General features: G+C 36.9%; 1 protein-coding gene across 2 annotated transcripts; it reads right to left on the bottom strand.

The window, feature by feature from the left end:
* Positions 1 to 240: 240 nt before the first annotated feature.
* On the bottom strand, positions 241 to 22912 carry EFCAB7 (EF-hand calcium binding domain 7). 2 transcript variants are annotated; one of them, XM_005022888.6, is made up of 14 exons: positions 22681 to 22912; positions 20279 to 20466; positions 17484 to 17695; positions 15876 to 15962; positions 15132 to 15327; positions 14341 to 14465; positions 10763 to 10904; positions 10216 to 10325; positions 9117 to 9274; positions 8800 to 8933; positions 6445 to 6593; positions 4264 to 4473; positions 1867 to 1974; positions 241 to 1026 (listed from the first exon to the last, which is right to left on the bottom strand). In XM_005022888.6, the coding sequence occupies exons 2-14, from the start codon at positions 20463 to 20465 to the stop codon at positions 952 to 954; spliced, it is 1893 nt and encodes a 630-aa protein (XP_005022945.4). In that variant the 5' UTR covers position 20466; positions 22681 to 22912; the 3' UTR covers positions 241 to 951. The 2 variants fall into 2 exon arrangements, with proteins under 2 accessions (XP_005022945.4, XP_005022944.4); XM_005022887.6 differs by having other exon boundaries at positions 22685 to 22912.
* Positions 22913 to 22915: the final 3 nt, after the last annotated feature.

Below are 22915 nucleotides of genomic sequence, written 5' to 3'. Positions count from 1 at the left end.
CTATTTTAAACTCAAGCACTTTTTAAGCATCAAGTGACCAGGGTTATCATTTTTTACATTAACAGACATTTAAAGGAACTAGAAAAACATAACAGCCCAGATATTTTTAGTACCTCAAAGTTGTTTTTCATTTCTATTGCAGCCTATATTAGTGGACTTTAGCCTCCTTATTTCAGCTACCTTTGAAATAATTAATTGCAGTTAACAGTCAGGAGCACAAAATAAAATTGCCCTCCTCAATTAATGTTATTTCCTTATCACATGTGAAAAGCCAGACTTTATTTTATACAAAAGAATATAAAAACAGTTGGTAATCATTTAGAACAAGAGTAAGGTAAGTATTATTAGGTTACAAAAATAAAAGAAAATAATATAAAAAAGGGAAAAATCAAATCCTTTACCAGATGATTAAAGAACCCCACCCCTTTATATTTCTCACATAAAAATCACAGGAGTGTTGAATTAGGAATCCATCAGACCGATTTAACAAAAGTTTTTTCTCAGTGAAGCAGCTCCAGCATGTGGAGCTACCTTACATATTACAGAAAATAAGGGCATACTTTGGGAAACTAGCCCTTATAAAGCACAATTATGTTACAACTGTCAGCTATATTACTGAACAGTACTCACTTTTATTGTCTCTCAACATTTTCATGCCAATGTATTTCATTAGGCAGTATGTCAATATCCTACTCTGTCAAAGGATTTTACATACTTACAGTTATTCTGTCCCTATGCTATTGCTATTCATGTTTCTTAAAAGTCATTAGCAAAAGTGGGATACCAGAAATAAGTACTTATGTGATTCATTGGCTTTAACAAATGAAGCTCTGAGAAGCAGCCAGCTTTGGAGAAGGACAAGACTAGAAATGGTCCAGCAGAAGGAGCCAAGAAAAAAAAATCGTGGCTTAGTTTGAACACTGCCAAGAAACAGCTCTCTAACCAGAATGTTTAACGTAAAAGGGAATGTACACAATTGTAAAGCCATTCTTCCTGCTCGTTCAGTGGCATCACATGCTGAGAAACCTGTATACAAGAGAGAAAACATAGGTGAAACAGATGTTTATTGAAGATTTGTGTGTATGATACCTAAAATAATATGGAAGCAAAATTAAGTGCTTCAGAACTTATATCACAAACATTAAATGACAAACATTCAGCATCTCTAATGAGAGCTTAGTATTTAATTTAATGACAGCAAAAAATCCACAAGGGATGCTGAGCCTACAACTTGTACTGAATGAAGCAGAAATTAAAATTAATAAAACAACTTACAGGAGCAGGCTATAGATATCTAAATTGTCAGTAGCAGTATTAAAATAGGTCCATAACCTGCCAGTATCTTGGGACTGATTTAAGTGGATCTGAATGCACTCACACTAGAAAGTTGTGAAATATAAAATTGTTTGGATGTCTCTTCTTTGAAAGGGAGAGGGTGTACTTTTAGAATAATAAAAACTATATTTTCTTCATAAATGAATAAAGAAAATATCACCATATTTTTGCCTCAGACTAGCACATGCTTGGTGTGCTTCTCAAAGCCATCTATATACCTAAATATAAATTGGTTAAGTAAAAAAAATACAGCCTCAGAAAAATGATATTAAAAAAGTATCAGTAAGTGGCACATGTACCTGTTTTGGTTCAATGCATGTATGAAAAACTGAACAGCTACATACAGCGATCTGCACTGGGAAACATGGATACATCAAACACGCGTGCAGCTCTGCAATATCAAGAGCTGTATCTGATCTGTACTGGTGATGAAGACAGACTTCTCCACTTGCAAAAGGAAACTGTAAGGATGTCACATGATTTTTTGCTTTTTGCTCAGATTTTGAATTGGCTAAACTAGAAAAATCTTACCGTCATGGATTTTGGTGCCACTTCCACAGCAAAAACGGTAAGTCCCCTGTTACTTAGGCAGTTCTTACTCTGCTCATTGTTGACATGAATTATCACTTTGTTTTCAGACTGCAAGTGAAAAAAAAAACATGAAGAAGCCCATTAGCCTTAAAGGTTAAGTGGCTGCTCTTTATGTAACAATCACACATTGCTCTTACTTCCTCAACGATGCTATTTTTACAGGATAGGAGGACTTTCAGGATGCTGACGGCTATTCTCTCTGAAGAGTAAAAATTTCAAATGTACCTTAGCATCATCAGAACCCAGACCCATTCTCAAAAGCCACTTAAGACTGATTGAATTAACTTCAGCACTTTTTAAGGTGCAACTTGGGAACACAGCTAAGTGAGACAACTATTTGCCATACAGCGTTACAGATGCTAAAACTTTACATAGTTTCAAAAGATGACTGGACAAATTCTTAACAAAAATAATAAATAAATACAAATAATAATAATTAAAAAAATGCAGAGGGTTTTTAAGCACAAAGAACACATTTCTGTCTCAAGTAGTCCTTGAGTTGCACATCACTAGTGGCTAGAACTGTGATCTGGAGAAGTGTCGCTAGATTTGCCCAGTTTTTGTACTTGCAATATCCCCTGCAGGTTATTTTTTGAGGCAGGGCACTGACTTAAAATAATCTTTATGTGATATGGTGTAGCCATTCTGCTTTTCAAAAATCCTATCCCTCCAGCAAAACACCACCACCTCAGGAGCTCATATTATATGTTCTTAAATTCTCACCAACCATGTAGGCATTCAGCGGAGATGAGGCTCCTAACAACTGACGTTAAATGCCCAACGTGAGGAGTAGGAGCACCCTCCCTATTTCACTTCTTTTCATAAATAAATGACCACTTGGACTGCCACAAATCTAAGACACACCACACACAGGTATTTGTAAGAGATGCTCGTCAGGATGTGACCCATCACAATCTGCTGCTCGTGGTTTGATCCTAACTCTCCCTTGGGAAAAGCAGCTAACCTTAACAGAGATTTTAAGAAATATCTTGACTTAATTAATAAAGTACAGCCACTCAAAGAACAGACACTCTTACTAAAAGTGTGCAAATGCTTCCCAGAAGGATCCAATATAAAACTGAAAGCTGAGGTGATGGAAAATTCTTTAACCACCAGTTTACCCCAGGCAATATGCAGACTCGCGGCCTAAGGACATGCTACTACACCCTGTATAGTACATTTTCTTAATTTAATTACAGAATAACAAAGACACAATTATTTCCATGGAAATCAGCAGCACAATAACTGAAGGCATGATCAGACTGCTTACACTGTGGAAAGCTTAGAAGAAGGCAGATGCATAAAACTGCATTTTTATTATTTCTTTCCAGATGTTTACAATACAAAAAGTCTCCAGCCAGCAAATTCTCTGAAGAGATTTGCTTCAATGCAGAGCAGAGCTATTTATGAAATGGTGTAAATGGTAACGGTCAGTGATTTTAACCAGATAGCATCCAGTTTCCTCAGCAGAGAACTTGTCTCCTTCTCTGACATATCCCCAAACATATAAATAACTCCAGTATATCTACCCTAAAGGGCGAAGTGCACATCTAAAGCTGTGGTTCCAGAGAGCCTCAGCATTCAGTCCTAATATTAGTCCACCAAACCACACCCTTTTGCGTGTCTGCCCAATTAAAAATACACTTCTTTATGTGAACTTTTAAGGTTTAAAGCATTCTAAATTTAGCATCTTACTGGCATTTATTTACTCAAATAAAAATGGCATTTATTTACTCAAGGTTCCCGTTCTAATGAAATTAAGAATGAACGGAACATCCACTAGGATCTATGCAAAAAGGTTTAAAATCTCTGCATCTCACCAGCCACTTTTGCCTGGATTTATATTTGTTAGCACAGATTAATAGTGAAGTAGACCTGTAAGACTAGAAAATTAAAAATTCTTTCACAATATGCCTCTGAAACACAATCAGTGCAAATCACTTTCCCATAAACACTGAAAATATAAATGCTGTAGTCTTTGCTGTTTCTATAATTCTATTCCCTGTTCTTAGTAGTATTTGTGTTCTATTATAAATCCGTCTCCAATAATCATCAAAATATTGAAAAACTGAAATTTGAAGACAAATATTCTGCACTGCTAATAGAACCTCATTACCATAAACTGTCCTTTCCAAAAACACTGGAACTTTTAAGACTTTTGAACTGAGTCACATCTCAAAAAGAAATTTGTATCAAGCACATAGTTATTTTTTAAATGAACTAGATATAGTAACTTGCTGTCGGAAAATGTAATTCTCAGAAATGAAGTACAGAGGGAAGAAGAGCAACAATCATAGAAATTAACACAAAGTACCTTACGCAAGTATCATGCCATACCTTATTTTCAATGACAGAAGTGATTCGCGTGCCCGTTCTGTAGGTATAGACAATTATGTTTTCACAGCCATCCATTACTTTGGCATCTCCTTTATTAGCAACAGACTTGCAAATAGCCCTGTTGAGTTGCCAGCTGCCTGCCTCTAGATATATGGCTTTAATTCTGGGTTTGCATTTTTCTGCATAGATGTCAATGACAAAGGGGCATGCCTGCAATGGAGTAAAAAAGAGTTTTATCATTAATTTACCCTCAGTTTTTCCCTTCAGATTTTCATCCAGAGCTCGTAAGTATTTGCATATATGCTCTGAAGAGAAATTATCCAAACATAAGTGTGTCAATGAATAGTAAAATTTCAAAACCTGAAGCTGTGGTGATCTTTTAAATGGATCGTAAGGTAAGGACAGATGAATGTTCTTCATGCCAGTTACAGTACAGTCAATAAATATGCAGTTTGGTAACTTCCACTCCAACATAACCAACCCTTCCTCAATTAGCAAAATATATAGGAATTAAGATGACATATGAATGTCAGTGTCCAAAATACAACCGCCTGCTTTACCTGTCACACTGTTGCTATTTGTGCCATTTCACACAGATTTAAAATATCTGCAATGCTGCATTAAGCACTCTGCTCTTACCATATTTTGGCCTAGAACAGTAGGCATAACAAACAGGAGTTTGAATTTTCCTAGATTAAGTAATAACAGCTTGGTTTCTTCAAAAAGCTGTTGAACCCACTAGGATTTTTCAGTACTGTCTTGAACTTGTTAGGCTCAATGTTCCTGAAATATCAGATACTAAGTCTTCAAAAATCCAGGAATTAAGAGGTTAAATTACAGACACAAGTTAAGTAGATACACATTTTTAAATGAAAAACTAAAGCATTCAGAAAGCTATGTATTCCTTTAGAAAGCAATAACTATAGCCATAAACCACAGTTAATAATAAGGACAATATATCTACAAGATACATCTAACTTGATAAAAACCTCCTCAAAAATCTTCTTTCTTAGAGGATAGCTCCCTCTTATGGGTTAAATGCAGAAAGACAGTTTTGTACTTGCAATGTTGATCATACTTGCACGAAAAAGAGAAAGTGCTACCTGTTACATAATCATTCACCATGATGTCTGGATTTTCACTGAAGCCAGCTTTTCTTGGAAGGAAAAATGAATTATGAAATTATCTACATATTTAATGTTTTTAATGATTTTTTTATATTTTTTTCCCTCTTCATTCAAAACATCTTATTTCTTTAGTAGGAACTATTAATACCAACACCAATAATATTTGAAACAAACAAACAAAACAAAAAAAAAACACTGATAAGCACACAGAAAAAATAAAGAAATAATACCTGGTTCGTTAAGTAAATGGTTTGCAACCCAAAGCCCTTTCATTAAAATTTTATGTTAAACATGTTCAGACACTGTTGTGAAAGGCAACAGTGAGCCATGTCTGAAAATTTTTAACTTAATCATGTTAAAAACAAACTTACCCTCTTCAACACAACACACTCCAATACTTTCTAAATCCATTCTAGTCACCTTGTTCTCCATCTGATGTTTCTGTATTGATTTCCAAGTTACTATAAGCAGTAACAAGTTGTTTGCATTACAGTAACATTTCTGTTATATTGTGACAGGATATTCACCCTGGGTATCAGGAAAAGGTTCTTCACTGAGAGGGTGGGAGTTGGACTTGATGATCATTGTGGGTCCCTTCCAACTCAGATATTCTATGATCCTATGACTGTTTGCTTCCGTTATGGTTTGGGCCAGCAAAATAACTCTTTTACATAGAGCAAGTCCTGCATTTTGTAGGTTTGTTGACAGGTCACAGTTCTGCCAGTTCACTGTCTTCTTATTGCTGCTCACCAACAAGGTACGTAGATTCTTTCAACAGGTATAACCTGTTGAAGATTCCTTCCTGTACAATCCACAAAATACTGACTTTCTCTAAGACAGAAGGTGAATTCTTTATTTCAACAATACTAGGGTTATCCTAAGAAACAGAATGAATATTTACTGAAAGTCTTAGCGTAAACCCTGTATTAGCAGTGCTTGCACTGGATCACTGACATACTGAAATCAATTTATGATGGAAATAAACAATACTGCAATTAAACACGCGCAGCAGGTTGTATGTGAAGCAATTACTTTTGCTATACAGCTATCATACCTCTGTCATTTCTAATTTTTTATTGTAGCCCAGTGACAATAAAGTGACCCAAAGGTCACTCGGATCCCCTTCACGGTCATTGGCTTCCATGAGATTCAGATCCAAAAATCCCTGTCTTGTTAGTTCATTCTTCTTCATATCAAAATTCTCTGTTCAAAAAGAAACACAAGGTAACACTTCAATGTCTGATCTCTCTGCAAACACCCTTTGTCTTTCCAAAGCCAAACTCCCACTTAATGTTAATGAGGTCTCCAAGAGGGAGCCATCTTGCAGCCTCAGGCTGTCCAAACATGATTTGGGAAAGAATGCCCTAGATAAGACGCATGCTTTTTGCAGAGATTCGCTGCGGGTTTTAGATAACGACAAGAAACAGCTGGCCCCTTGTATTACCTAAGAGAGGGTGAGGTTTTGAAACAGAAATAATTCTTATCGTTTTATTTATTTATTTGCCAGCAGTATCTGTTGTGGCTGAGATTTGCAGAATAGGGTATATTAGGAATGGAAAATGAAAGTCTGGTGGGGCCAGCACCCTTAGCGCTTGAGGTCCTTGATATAGAAATGATTTACTTAGTTCTTAAAAAGCAATAAAATGCCAGTAATCCTAACAGCCCTCTCTTGATAGAATACGGTAGATTGACCACTCTAATGTCAGCAAACACATAATTGAAATGTCCTTGTGTCAGGGATTTTTAAAAATGGTTTTCTCATCTTCATAACAATGCTAAATCTTTACTATATATTATTAAAAAGGGATTACCAATTTAATAAATCTATCTAAAGGTACAGATGCTGTAATAAATGGCTTGAACTTTGGTGTCAAGATTTATGATATTCGTCTGAACCCTTCAACTGATTAATGACCTGGTAATGCATTCACCATATTCTCTTCTTTCCTCTCTTTCACTCTCCACACACCCACACCCCCCTCCTACTCACATTACGACTAGTTCACAAATGCGTAACACTGACAAAGCAACCAAGTGGGGAATAACATGTAAAGGGATGAAAGAGAAACTGATTTATAGAAAAGTATTTTTGTATGATCTTTCCATAATTTGGGAAAAAACTCCAATATCTTTGAGTGATTTGGGGAGAAACAGTTGGCAGAACTTGCCAGATCTCAGGTATTTTGGCCCAAATTAATCCATGCGTCATAGGCTACAAAGCAGTTGTCTCTAACAGATGCTATGGGCAGGTATGTGATGATATGCCACACTGGCATTTCAGACACTGGTTGCAGAAAAAGTGTATTTTATACAGAAACTTCTAGATTTCGTACAATGCCTTAGAAATTTCCAGTTTGTCCAGTCACTTCAGCTAAACTATCAATGCTTTGAAACCACTGCTTCTACACACTGTGTTATCAGGGCAGCCTACGGTCACTGGTGGTTATATTTTCCTAGCCCTGTTATGAGGTGAATATGTCAATTATAAAGGCCTTTGCGATGCCACTGAATTCCTTTTTTCTCAAAATTGACATTTGTGGCCCAGTGCTGCTCCTGCAAGCTGGCAGGATGTCCAGTAACATCGACGAGATGTATCTGCAGACAGAAAACAAAGTACAGCTGGAAGAAGCTCAGCTATCTGTCAGCTTCCCCATCTCACTCACGGAAGCCTCAGAAATCTCCCAGCACTCATACAGCACACCATGGACAAACTGACACACCGTATATGAACCTTTGAAAGACAGATTTCCAATGAAAAAACTGCTTACATCTGAAAAAATGTATAGTTGAAATAGGTGTTTTCTAATGTCTAATTTTCTAAGCAACCATAATAAGCTCTAGATGCCTTTGTAAGCATCTTACATGATTTAACGTCCCTCTCAACACCTTGTGAGATATGAAAGCAATATCAGCTTAAACTACAGAAAGGAAATTGAATCAATAAATACCTGTTACAGCCCAATTCACTATATGATCTGTGATTAGAAAACCTGTGCTTTTTGGCAGCCACAACATCTTTAACTTCCAGAACTTTGCAATTAGCAATGGGAAGAATTTTCTTAATAGGCCAGTGGCACACAAACCAGAACAAAGCAAAACAAAGGACAGGAGATTGGAAAAGGAAGGAAGAAAAGGGGGGGGAGGGGGGAAGAGAATAATATCATAAAATGGTAAAGAATTTCTTCCTAATATCTAACCTAAAGCTACCCTTTTTTAGTGTAAAACCATTACTCCTTGTCCTATCACTACACTCCCAGACAAAGGCTCCCTCTCCTGTTCTTAATATAGGCTACAAAATACTTAGCCCTTCCACACTATATACCACTTCACACATAGTAGGGTGCTACAGACAGGTTGCAAGTAGATTTATAGCCCTAATTAGTTGTATCAAGTGCAGCAACAAACTTACCTTTACATACAGCCCACGCTTCCTCATCACATTTCTCACCACTAGTTCTCAGCTCAAAGAAATTGTATTCCTCCAAACTCAGGAGGCCGTTTCCATCCAAATCAATTGTTTCAAATATATCCAATAAAGCTGCACTGAAAGATGAAAAAGGCAGAATTATTTCCAAATACTTAAATTTTTTCTACTGTTTCATAATATTGTTGATAGCTATTCAGTTTATAACTATTTTAGTAACGTACAGCTACTAAAAAGCTAGGTGTTATTTACAGTGCATACTTCTGTAGCAGTTACTATGCCTATTTGAGAAAATGACTCACCGGCACTCTTTGGTAAGAGCTAATTCACTGTCTTCACCTCTGTACACCAGTTTTGCTTCTCCAGTAATCTGTGTTTTCACCCTCTTCAGCCTACAGCCCGTTGTGAATGGGAGTAGCCAGTAAAATCCTGATGCAAGCTCCCCTTTCCATCCAGACATCTGCTCTTAAAAAGAAATCTAAGTTACTTCTCAAATGCTACCTTCCTTTATTACAAGTAATAGTCAAACAAAAGTGATTAATTACTTGAAAGCACTGGTAATGCTAGATTCTTTCCTAAAAAAAAAAATGTCTACAGTAAGATGCCGTGTGATGTCATTTTGAAGACCCAAAACTAGTGAATCTCCTAGTTGCAATAAAAGTTATGAGATTTTTGGGACGAAAAAGGAGAGGAGAGCAACTGTTACCGTAAATGTCTAATAGCAGTCCTATCGTTTTTCAGATCTGTAACTCTTTACAAATCTTAAACTTCAAAACAAAAGCAGTCAGAAACAGGCTGACAAAACCCACTGAGTTTTTCATTTCCTCTCTGATTTATCAGGTTTGTTCAAACTAGCAACTCACTATGTAAAAATTCACAAGCAACTTGGGGTTTAAGAAGCAAGTTGAATACTTCCTGAGTACCAGTTCCTTCTCCTCCCTTCTTCTTGCTATAGTGTAAGAACGTTCTGTGCACTGTGAAGTTTAAGATCTTATATATTTCAAGCAGAAAGAAAATAAAAGGGAATTGTAACAAATATTACTTTTGGTTTGGCATTTATATGAACACAACTGAGCTTCCACAGTTATACAGATAACCAGTAATTTGGCCACACTTGCCAACACACTACTTCCCCTACATGAACTTCATTAAAATTCCAAACACGTGGCTTTCAATTCACCCCATCCAAAGGTAATAACTTAGACGGTATTACATAATACCTTGTGTAAATTCTGTCCATTTTGAAAATGAACAAGCACAGAACAACATTTCTTCTCTCTTTTTTAGCCTGATTAAGTATAGTTTTGAATTCCTTGCCAACATATGAGGACTCCCATACAGCAAAAACAGATACATTGAAGATATAAAAAATAAAATAGGAATATAACAGAAACACCTAACCTCTTTGTTTTGTTGCTCGGTAAAGCCCACAAGCTGTAGATTTTCTTGGGTTTCATTTTCCTTCAGAACATACAAAGCTGTATCCACTGACAACCAATAACAAGATTTTCCTAAAAGAAAAATATCCCCAAAACAAATGCTTTACATTAAAAAAAAAAAGTTTTGCTTTGTTTTGTATTGGACTTCCAAAATTGATATTTCTATTGTATTTACAGCATTGATCCCTGTTAATGTAATAATAAAAAAATCTGTTCTATAGTTCAATGTTTTCTGCAATTAGTAGAGCATTACAACTTATTAGGTCTTTTTATACTAAGGTTTCTTGATCCCAGATATTTGCAATTAAGGATTTTAGGAAACTTACATCATATTCTCTTCTGAAGCTCTATAAAATATTTTAAAAATATTTCAAAATTTATAAAAATTTGCAATAAGCGTAATATATCACAAAATACTGTGAGAGATAAAAGGAAAGTTGTATCAGCAGGAGGAAAGAAAATATTTTTTTAGAGAGGAAAATTCTCCAAAGAGATACAAATACATTTACCTTCTACCTGACGAAGGTTTAAAGGCTTGATAGTAATACACACTGTAGACCTTTGAGGTATGTGCAACCTGTATTTGTGACTAATGATTTCACCATCTTCTTCTAAGTAGAAGCATCCTCTGGATTGTGCACATTGCCATTCCTGGAAACCAAACAAATACAAGGGTTGCCTTGATCTTTTATCAAAACAAAGACTCCTTTTCTGAAACATATTGACTTGATAATTTAATGAATGCTGCATAAAATTCACCACAAGGTGTAGCACTGATCTACTGCTCTTTTTTAAAATGAATTTTCTCGCATAGTCCTTTTCATAGTCAAGTTTGTGTATCAGTTAGTAACATTGCTTTGCTTATGAAAATGCTTAAAAAAAATGTACAGATTACCCAAAGCTCTAATGGTTGAAATTAAATTTGAATTGTCATGAAGAACCAAACTGTATTCATGAAATCGTCTAGTTGTGTGGTTTATCACTGAAACACTGGAATTTTGTTACTTTACTTCTATCAGACCAATCAAGCAAAAAACAAAACAAAACAAAAACAAACAAACAAGCAAGCAAAAAAACTGGTTAGGCAAACAATGAGGAGTTATTGCTCAGATGAGTGCCAAACAGAAGTACTCATAAAATCAAGTGATTCTTCTTGACTTCTGTTAAAGCCATTGGACAGCCACGCGCAGAAGATAGCAGCGTTTGTGAATAGTACAGTTCCTAGAGAAGTCATCATCTTGCTAAAATGTTAAAACAGCTACAAGCTTCAAAACTTTTTTTTTTTTTTTAAACAGTAAGTCACTATTTTCAAATTCAAATATCATTTAGCAAAAGAAAAATAAAGTTCTTATAGACATGTTGTATGCCTCAAAGAAAGGAAGACATCCTTGATTTTACTTCCCTGGCCTTGACTAAGTCCACTATTTCTAGTTATTTTCCTAGCAATGGAAGATTAAGTTTCTGAGCACAGCCTAGCAGAAGAACATGGTGTAATCTCAGCAGAGAGCTCTGTCCAGGTGGCTGTACTTATCTATGCAGTGTTCAGTGTAAGAGATAAATTAACCCAGATATCAGAAGTGAGCTTGTAAAAAGTGGGGGTCTGCAGAAAGTCTGCATGCAACTCCCAGTAAGGAGACTGACTCCTACCTAACTCAATTTAAGGCCAAACAGTCTTCATCAGAGTGCCATGTCTCATTTCACAGCTCCAAAAGTTAGTCCTCACTGCAATGCATTCACAGTTGGTGGTACTTTGCAGGCAATGACCTAAAGGCATCAGGCAAGAACTGGACTTTGCTAATGCACTTATACCCAGGATGCCAAATAACACAGTAACAGATGCAGCTCTGATCCTCAATTTATATTTCTCCACTCAGAACTCTACATTTCTTAAGAATATTTATATATTCTTATATATTATATATATATATATATACACACACACATTTCTTAAGAATATAAATTACTCATTACTTAAATTCATCACTCATGAATTAAAGAACCCTCAGGCCTGTCCCACAGTTTCTACAGAAATTCTATAGAAACAGTTAAGTAAGAGTTTGACAGTGTGTTAGAAACCAAATATTAAACTGTTATCCTTGCAGAGAGCATAAGGTGGTGCTATATTCTCTAAATTATCCATGTCAAACTAGTAACAGGGATGTAAATGTAGGGAGCTAAGTGATGATTGTGTGTTGGACTGGATGATCTTTGAAGTTCTCTTCAACCTGAATTATTCTAACCTATTTTCTTTCAGGGAAAAAAAATAATATATAAGGGACATACAAAATGGTGTGAGAGGAGAGGAGAGCTATGAACATATTCATGGGTTTTGAAGTGTTTAAGTGTAGATGTTCACCATGTTTTGACTTTCACTGTAATCTTCTGCCAGAGAAATGAAATTAGAATCAGTCCAACTTCACAATGGCAATCATGGAATGGTTTGGGTTGGAAGAAACCTTAAAGATCATCTAATTCCAACCCTGCTGCCACGGGCATTGACACCTTCCATTAGGCCAGGTTGCTCAAAGTGCCATCCAGCCTAGCCTTAAACACTTCCAGGGACGGGGCATCCACACAATGTTTATTTCTTGTCCCCAAAAGACACACGAACTGCAGAAAAAAAATTACTTTTTCTACATACTTTTATACTGTGGTCTCAAGGTGCACATTTTTAACACATCTTAGAAGTTTCCTGTTAATGTTTTAAATTTCTACAGCTGTTCTTACTTAACTTGCAGAATAAATATATTTTCTACATATAAGATAAAAAAGAAGAATTTGGGGGCTCTAGGTTCCAATCTATAGCTCAAATGACTTATTGTGTATAATAAGTTCATTGATTTTGACAGAGCTTGTGTTGGATCCTTAATAGTTAGGGTGAACATATTTAGCAGTTCAATTTAAACTTATTCATGTTTATTGATTGATTTAATTTTTATATGATGCTTGTCAATAGTATTCAATATCCGCAGCTGCTTTTTTTCAAGGCAGTTCTTACTGGCTTGTACAAAGAAAGAGGGATCCAATATTGGGAAACTGTGCAATGGTTTTATGTACTACATATCATGTTTGAACAAGGTGAAATTGCAGGTTAAATTGCATGGAGGTCCAGATACCTAAACAGACTGCAAAAAATTCCTTTGAGATTATGTTTTTAAATTTTAATATAGAACAAATGTCACTGTATGGCAATGCCGAAGATATAAAGGACTTCAGAGTTCAATAACAAATACAGAGTTGTTATTTGAAACAAAAATGTAACTCATGAGAACAATCAGTTCAGTTTTCTAGCAGCAGTTATACTATGTGGTCATAACCATTTTTTTCCTTTTATACAGAGGTCTCAAGGTGCACATTTTTAATGTATCCTAGCAGTTTCCAGTTAATGTTTTATATTTCTACAGCTATTATTTTCTGTTGAAAGAAAACTAGTAAAGGTTCAGTCGAGAAAGGGAAAACAAAGGAAAAAGATCAATATTAACACTCTACAAATATTGACTTAGCAAAGTGACTTTGTTGTCTTTCTCCCACAGGAATTATATTGAATGAGTGATTTATTTAAAAGAAAATACTGATAGAACATATTAGTCTAACTAAAAATCAATATTTTCAAGCTACAGCATATATTTACAAATTAATGCCCAGCAAACTGAATATGCTCAGAGATCTGTTATTTATTTCCAATTACCTTTCATGTAAAGGTTTATGATACACAATCTTTCAGACTACTTAAGCATTTAAAGTTCTCACCAACCTAATAAATTATTCAATTTTAAATTTCTCAAAAAGTCATTAAACGTTTTATCCAACAGTGGTTTCATTTATAAAAAACACACTTTGTTCTATTAAACCTTCACACCTGAAAAATTATTTTCAATAATTAGGTGTCAGCAAAACCAACAGTATATAAAAATGTTAGTAATAACACGTATCAGGAAACCTCTTGATAGTTTATAGCTGCCCTTGACAAACTGTTAATAAAACATAAGCTAAAAATCAGAGAAAAACAGTTTCTTATTTAAAATGCAGTAACATATGTGCCTAGAGGAAAACAGAATAATCTCAGTAGGACTAGCTTACATGATACCTTTATTGTGTGTGGCTCAATTAGCTTTGTGTTTCTGTTGCTACTGGCATCCATGCTGATAGTGGAAGAAACGGATGCTTTGCAACCTTGAGCTGATAAGGGTCTTGAAGGAGTTCTGCTGTCACCTAAAAACAGATATTTAGTTATTATTGCATGATTGTATCCCACCTCTACTGCTATTTGTCATGAAACCTTACACAGACAGAAAAAAAAATTGGGTAACAAGAACTTCAATCTGATAAACTGACTTCCCTTACAATAATTTAACACAATCATTCATTAACCAAACGTGTTTACTTCCCTGACTGTGCATCCCAGGTGAATGGGCATACAAATGGAGAACCTTGGAATCCAAATCTGCCTGAAGGACAAGAAATTGTTACCACGGGATTCCATTTACCTTAGAATCAAGGTAAATCTATCCTAAGTGGATAAGTTTAACCTGCTTCAAATGCACAGTTGCCCAAAGCAATTACTTCCAGGCTTTTACTTTCTGGTTCCTTATGTTCGAGCAACTTTGCTAGTACAGTTGTTGATTTAGCTACGTACATTCAGTTTGCACTGCTGTTTTGTCATCTGTGCACTTCCTTAGTATTTCTTAGAATTGAAGTAACTTAAACAGTATAGACTCCATATAAAAGTAACTGTGGACATTTAGCCACAGTAGAAATTAATGTTAGTTGACAACAGCCTCACTAATCTGAGAAAAATTAGAGCAAATACTCAACTGCTCATTGACCCAGAACATGATCTCTAAAACAATGAAAGCTCCTGTTACGAAAAATAAATACCTTTTGTTGGTGCTAGTTTGTGATCAGTCTTCCTGGAGATTTTTGGTGATGGTTTCAATACTGGCAGCGTGATCCCTTCAGTGGAAGTTTCACCTTCACTTCCAAACTGCTGACGCTTCAATCGACCATCAACTTCCAGTTTCTCTAGTGCAGTCTTGCAGCACTGCTCACTGGTTGCCATATATAAGTCACAGAACTTGGGACAAAGAAAGGTAATCTGGTAAGCAAAATATTCCTTCTCAGTTTTAAAAATTAAGATGTAACATTAGTAACCAAATGTCAGTCGTTGCATAGAGATGCTGTCAGAGTAATCAATAAGATGCTGCATCTTGAAAATTAGATGCTCAACATATACATGTTGTATATATTGTCCCCCCATACAAAGAATTGTGAAATATTACACACACAATCCTCATAAGTTAGCTAAATTTGCTTTCAATTCTCATCTTTATTCTTCCATTCCTTTAACCCTTATTTTCAGCCATGCTGTTAGGCTTTGCACTTACTCTTAGCCTCTGCCTAATGCATTAGGTTCACTTGCAGCAAGGAAAATGGCCAGGGCAGTACCCTGCCAGAAAAAACGAGGGAAACAGAAATACATACCAGAAGACATAACCATGTTCCAGAACATAGGGAGATGGTGGGCTGGGGTAAGGTCATCACTGGACCAACACATGTACTGCATTTGATAATACCATTAGTGCCCATAACATCAAGAACACACAATATCACTGTTTGCCATACCTTCTTGTAGTCGAGTTTGCCACTGCAGTTAAAATCAGCTAGGTTAGTTATAGCACTCACTTCATCCAAAGTCATTTTTTCACCCTTCTGCAATTAAAAACAAAAAACATCTCAGGTTTGGATTCTAGTGAATGATGTCGGTGATCTATTGATCAATCAATCAATAGATCGCCTACAGCACACATTTAATACAAACACAAAGGAAGATTATTTTAATATCCTTTCAGGAAATCTTATCTTGCAATGTATTTAAATGGATTTTGATCTAATCATCAAAATAGAGGTCAGAGTAAAAAAATATGACCCTACAATGCTACTAAATACTGAACAGATTAATTGCATCAGTTTATGCCATTTTGTGATGCCTTCTAGAAAGCCATCGTGAATGACACTTAACTCGATTTCAGATCTTCCATAAGCTGAGGAATACCTGTTCTCAGTCATTTGTACTTATAATGTCTTCTCCTATATGAAGAATGTTTCCTTACCGTTGCAACTCTATCTTTCTGATCACGCAGAATGAAGACTGAAGGTTCTGTCACTATGCTCAAGGTGAATAAATAAGTCTGCCTTGTTGGGTCAACCACAACAAATACGGTATGTAAATTGTTTTTTCTTTCTGTCCCAGTTTGCTCTCCTCTGCATTTCCTTAAACTTGTTTTATACTCACTTTGGAGCACTCTACTAGAATTCTACTACAAGCCATTTTTTAACTGTTCCTGCTCCTTGGTGTTTGTCTCGGTTTCTATAATCTCAGAATACCACAAAAATCTCAGCTGCTATTTTAAAAAACGCTTTTCTAGCCTTTCACATTATACAATGAAATCCAATACTACGGTGGCAGTTCAGTAGCTAAATAGAAAGCTCCAGATATTTTAAAATACGTCATTAATTTGAGGCATATTGACATATACAAGTAAATATTGCAACATCTGCATGCATCATGTTGACAATGCATCATCTCTAACCAAAGTATTGACTTAACCCCACATAGACTAAGACCATGATGAACTAAATACAGGATCCAGTGAAATCACAGAAGTGACATAACATCATGGCTGTGATAAGACTAAAACATTAACCTTAATATTTTACGTATAAGGTAGATAAATGTCATTAGTTTTTAAACTTTGTATCTGAATACGCATAGACAACTTGTAAAGGAAAAACAGCAAACATATGTCATTAACTCTCTTGAGAAAAGCTGATAACCCCAAAGGGGTGCAGAGGGACCCTGTAGAGAATAGAGGGATTTGCACTATCTGAATCAAGGGAGAGACACATACACGTGCTTCCCCTTCTGCTGCTCCTTTGCTGTACAGAGGGGGCTTCAGCAAAGTATGAGAAAGTATTAAAAACATCCTTCTGCCAGTTTCCATCATCAAGGAGCAACTGCTGAAATAGGCAGACAGGTTATCAACTGAAAGACTATATGGAATGGAAGAAAGATCATAGCTGGCCACAGAAAATAAGACCCAAAATTGGAGAAAACACAAAACTAAACACTTCAGTTATTGATTCTTTTGATCAGGAATAGTTTTACTATCCAATTTCCAAAATCTCTACTAAGGGCTACAAATGGATAATTAAGTTTCAGCTGATACTTACTGTTGTAAGAATTTTATAAAGTTCATCGTGTAAAATATATCCAGTGTTATCTGTGTCTATTTTCCTAAATGCCTCAAGCAATTCAGTTTTTGTGGCTGGTGTTTCTTCTTTTAAAATACTACAAAAATCATCAAAATTCAGTGTAGTTGTTTGAGAAGTCCAGTATTTATTAACTGTCTTCTGAGATGGATTTCTTCCAGCCTGTTGAAGTACTGAACAATAAAACACAATATTAAGCATATACTCCATCTATCAGTAGAGAAGTTACCTCAAAACATGCTTTAATCACTTCCCATGTTCAGATTTTTTTATTATTATTTTTTAAGCACCATCAATCCAAGGGAAAACTGGCTCTAAAAGACAGTTTTGTTTATAATCTCAATCCTCCGTTCTACTGATACAGACTGACAGAGACCTTCCCTGGCCTTCAGTTCTGTGGTTAGTACCAGGCAGCTCAGAGCAGCCTGAGGGGCAGCTGAGCACATCGGCTGCAGGCAGTGCCTGTTTCTAGGCCTGTATTCTACATAATCCCTCACAGAGAGGACATATCCATGCTGTTGAGAACCACTTTCTTCTACAGAAAAAGGAAGAAACCGGACAGCAGTCTTCTAATAACAGAAAAACATCACAAGAACCATTATTTTGCTTAAAGCTTACATCTTTACCCATGCTAACCTTGGGCACATAGCAATTGTAGCACACTGTTCACTTACATTTAACAGAGTACCCTTCAAATTTGCTGTATTTTTATATAACCTGAGAGATCAGCACTTGCTACACACTACGTCTCCCGAGTTTGTAGTTTTGAAAGTTCAATTAGACTGAGCTTTTTATTTATACTTCTTTACAGACTGATTCTGCTGAATACCCTAAGTAACATTACAACACAGGAAATGAAACTACTACCTGTAAAGCAAAACTCCTACAAGTAAAATTTTGCAGGGCCGATCTCTAAGTGAATGATGCACAGTTTAGATTACTAGCCAAACAGCTGCTTCAAAGGTAGCACCACTCATGATAATTGCCAGAATTTTAGTTGCAACGTAAGTCTATAACAACTGTCAGTAGTTACACGTTTTAAAAGAAGCAGATTCTTTTATATCTCTGAAAAGACTGGGAGCCTGAGCTACTACTTGCTCTTTCTGAGTTGACCTTGAAACCAAAATGCCCAGACACCTGGTACATACAAAGTGCCATATGGACAGAGATGAAAGCAAACCATATATGAAAGAGATGACACTTGTTCACACCACTCCTGTTTTAAAATCCAGATTATCCAAAACTATCATTAGGATGTTATAAAAGCACTTTTATTGCAGCCCAGAAAGCCTGGACAACACTAAGTCATAAGTCATAAGGTGGCTTATGTGGAGGCCTCGTGTACTTTAGGCACGGATGATGCAGCAGTTAGTGAGAAATGTTTCCTCACATATGCAGAAAAAAAATATGGTCACTAGAATTATGATCTAACTAAATGATTTGATAACACAGCATGGTTTTGTCTTTAGTCATTGCTTGGTTTTCCTTACAAAAGATTGCAATGCCACAAAACACATACCTCTTACTGGCATCATAATCAACGAGGAGGACTTTAGAAAGCAACCTGCAGTATCAACAATCCCAAGCGTATTATGAGCTGTACCTCAAAACCCACAAGATCAAAATAAAAATGATGACTTTTTAAATGACACATTTGGGGTCTTTTCATCTAACTGAAGGTTTATGTCTCATACTTTCTTTGTCAACTCTGTGGGCTAGAAACATTTCTTTTCAATAAAGTAAGCTATGATTTTCACATAACCGCAAAACTCCAGGTAGAAAACAGGACTGAAAGACACTTCATGGGTTCTCTAACACAATCCCATGCTACTACATACAACACAAATAATCCTTTTCATGAAATGACAAAGATATAATACAGATGGGAAAAAAAAATCATTTAATCTATGGAAACATTTTAACTCATGGGCAATTTTAATAAGAGTAAGAATCCTTAGGAAATGCCAATGTCTGAAATAATCCATTTGGTCCCAAAATTTGGCATAGTAAAGGCAGCATTTTCACATATTACTCAAAGTAGCTTAAAACTGATCTGTGAGACTATCTTTAGGGATGGTAAATTATCATATCCACACCTCTGACAAAACCTCTCCTATGGGTCTGCAAAGCTTTGTGTCACTCAATGCCAGTTACCACTGTGATTTTCTGTGATGATAGGGGTAATAGTCCACTAGAAACTGAACTGAGGTCAACTCACTTCATCATGTGTCAGGAAAAGGCAACTATTGCAGAAATGTCACAGTCCAACAGCAGAACCTATGCCCACCTCATGTAAGCAACAATGCTGCCATCAAATTTGGCGGTGTTAAACAACTCACTTAGGTCCCCTGTAAGCTGTCAGCTGGTATTGACTTTTGCCCCTTCACAGTGGTGATTTAGAGCTGAGAAGCTCTGTATACTATTCCCAGTTCCATGGGCCATCCAACACCTAGCAACAAAGATTAAGGATTTGAGGAAAATGAAAAGCATTGAGGAATGGTAGTTTCTATAAACTTTGAAAAATCACTGCATGACACGTTTTACAACAGGTAAGTGATGGACGTGTCTTCAAAGATACAGAAACCAATGCTTGAAATCCGAACCCTAGCTCAAACTACTGTAAATCCCTTAAAGTACGTACAGAGTTTATGCACTGGGACACTCTCAGTGCTGAATTACTGGCTGCTGTTAGTAAACTACCCATGGCAATCACCGCACACAACAGTTATGGGTGGGAAAAAAAATCAAATCATTACCTAAACGGAGTTGTTCTTTTGATTTAATATTTTCTAAACTGCTTTTTAAAACAGTTAGATAAGCTGCTCGGCAGTTCTTGTAGAAGATTGCTTCCTCTGCTTGCTGGGACTTCTTTGCTTGAGGACTTTCTGAGTGTGTGACTTTCTGGTCACAGAGGGACACATTATTCTCAGGACTGCTGGCCATTCTGCAAAGAACACAATCACATTTAGAATTTGTTACTCATTTGCCTGTTTGATAAGAGTCTTCTTTGTCCTCGGATGCATGGATTAGCACAAATTATCCTAACATCTAGACTCAATGCTTCCCATTTTCTAAATGAGATACTTATCTACATTTGTAGGTAAATGCCATGAGATCTGCAAACAAAAATAGCTTGAGTTATTGAGCTACTCATTATGCACAATTTGTTTGTTATTGACAGTAAAAGGTTTTCTTTTATGGCATTTTATTTTCATTTCAGACATTTGACACCACAGTGATTACAAGTTCATGTTATTTGAAAGCATAATAGCAAATTTTCAAGTTATCATATCTGATGCAAACCATTTCTATCCGTGTTTAGAAACAAATCAATAGGACTTGTCCTTATAACATATTTCCAATAGAACTTCCACTCTTGCCACGCTAGCTACATTCTCCTAATGACAGAAACAATGGAAAAAATTGTACAGAAGTGCACTTGTTGGCTCTGATGAACTCACCGCTATTTTGCATGATTTGTCACAATGGGAAAATGAACAAAAATGCTATATAGCATACCTACGATTGTTTTGCTCCCAGCGCCACTCTTGTTGTTGCTTAGTGATCACCAGCAGCAGCAAAAATGGAGTGGTTTGGGGGAAAAAAATGCCATTTTAAGCATGGCCACAGGTTGCGGGAGGCACAGACTAATTTAAAAAGCTTTTTGACCAAACAGCAATAACAAAGTGAGTACCATATCCATACTTGATAGTATTCAAGAGCTCTGTGGCTGCATGATCACTACTGACTTGGTCATGGGGGACTCCTAATTACACTTGTTGGTGTTAGCAGCAGAATAAAACTCCCCTTTGCCCTCCAGAGAAAACAGCAGGTGAGTGTGTTTATGTTGGACTGTATTTGTCAGCATTCCCTCTATCACCTAAAAGTTGACTTTCGTCTTCTGAACTAGCAGAAAAACTGGATAGTTTTATACAGCTTCAGCAGAGACACTATGTAACATCATAAACACCATAAAACATTCAGTGTTTAAAAAGTGACACAATTATTAAATTGATTACATGCTTTTTTTTCTTGTGCCACCCCATATCAGAAGGGGCTTTTGTTTTCTGTTTTTACAGTTACAACTCCTTAAAAAGAATGGCCAATAGTAGAATTGGTCAAAATTTTAACCCATCAAGCATGAAGTTAAATGCTTAACCCTACTTTTAAGACTTATTTATTTCTGTTCCTTATGTAAGTCTGAAGTTAAGCACGTACAAAACTGCCTTAGGACTTTTAAGTATAAGAACGCTAGCAATATAATTGTACAATAATTTTTGAAAAATCATTACTTTAAGTGATTCAAAGCAGTAACCAGCATCGTTTACTAATGGCCGGTAAACTTTAAGAGCAGCTTTCTGCTTCCACCAAAGGTGATCAGGGTTTTTAGACCACCACAGAGGGACACTAAATCGTGCTGTACTGTTGGTCTAACAGCCTCTCATATTATTTTACCCGATGTTGACTTCAGAAAATATATTCCGGTATAATAAATTGAATATCTCAAGTTCAGCAACAAGACAACAGCATCGCGGGGTCCCCTTCAGGACTCATTGGATCCTTACTTGGGAGGCCTAAATCACTCTCACCTCCTTGAGTTATATAGGTCTTTTACACTTGGGAAAGAAAGATAATAATCACTTATCATGGATGAAGTACCCTATTTATTATACACAGACCGCCTGCCTGACACTTTAATATTACACCGGCATTAGAAGGACCCCACAGGGACGCGGCGATACAGTCTGGCTCCTGCAAACGGGTGTCACTATAATTAAGCACCAGCGGTACACACACACACACCACGCAAGTAGGTTAAAGTCAAGGAGGAAAAGAAGAAGAAATGTTAATTTTCCAGCAACTTGTTTATAAAATGTGCGCCCTCGCGTGCACCCCTCGGGCTCCCTGTTACAAGCCAAGGGTCCGTGGCTGCAGCTCTGACGGGAAGAGGCGCCACAAACAGCTCGGAGCTCCAGGAGAGAGGTTTGAGGCCGGCAGGACACGGCCCAGAGCGGAAAAAATAATGAAGTTTTGGACAAAAACCAGAGTGAGGCGCTGCTCGGCGGCAGAACAGCGCTGCGGGATTTCACCCCTCAGGTCCCAAGACACAAAAACCCGTGGCAGGACCTCGGAGTCCCCTCCTCGGCGAGGCACCTACCGACCTCCTGGGCTGGCTGCCGGCTGAGGGGGCAGCTCCCGGGACTCCCCTCACCACACGAGCTCCGTCCCGGTGGCCTCAGAGGGCTCCGCTCAGCCCCAAAGCCGCTCAACCCGCTGAGGGACCGGGTAGCGCCCGACCTCCCCGAGACCCCCAGCGGGGAGAAGCTCCGCGCTCGTCCCCGGGCCCCGAGCACCTCCCGGCCGCTTGAGGGACCGGGGGCTCCCCGCCCCGA

Source organism: Anas platyrhynchos, chromosome 8 (genome assembly GCF_047663525.1).
Source record: "Anas platyrhynchos isolate ZD024472 breed Pekin duck chromosome 8, IASCAAS_PekinDuck_T2T, whole genome shotgun sequence".
Taxonomy (NCBI): domain Eukaryota; kingdom Metazoa; phylum Chordata; class Aves; order Anseriformes; family Anatidae; genus Anas; species Anas platyrhynchos.
This window is presented reverse-complemented; position numbering and strand designations above follow the sequence as displayed.

Bases quoted from the DNA above. Each gene is read 5' to 3' on its own strand.
- EFCAB7 (XM_005022888.6), bottom strand. From the start codon at position 20,465: ATGGCCAGCAGTCCTGAGAATAATGTGTCCCTCTGTGACCAGAAAGTC. The intron at 10,905-14,340 runs GTATCATGTAAG...TTTGGTTTCCAG, and splicing joins TTGAGCCACACACAATAAAG to GAATGGCAATGTGCACAATC. The intron at 1,975-4,263 runs GTATGGCATGAT...TTTCACTTGCAG, and splicing joins CTTCTGTCATTGAAAATAAG to TCTGAAAACAAAGTGATAAT.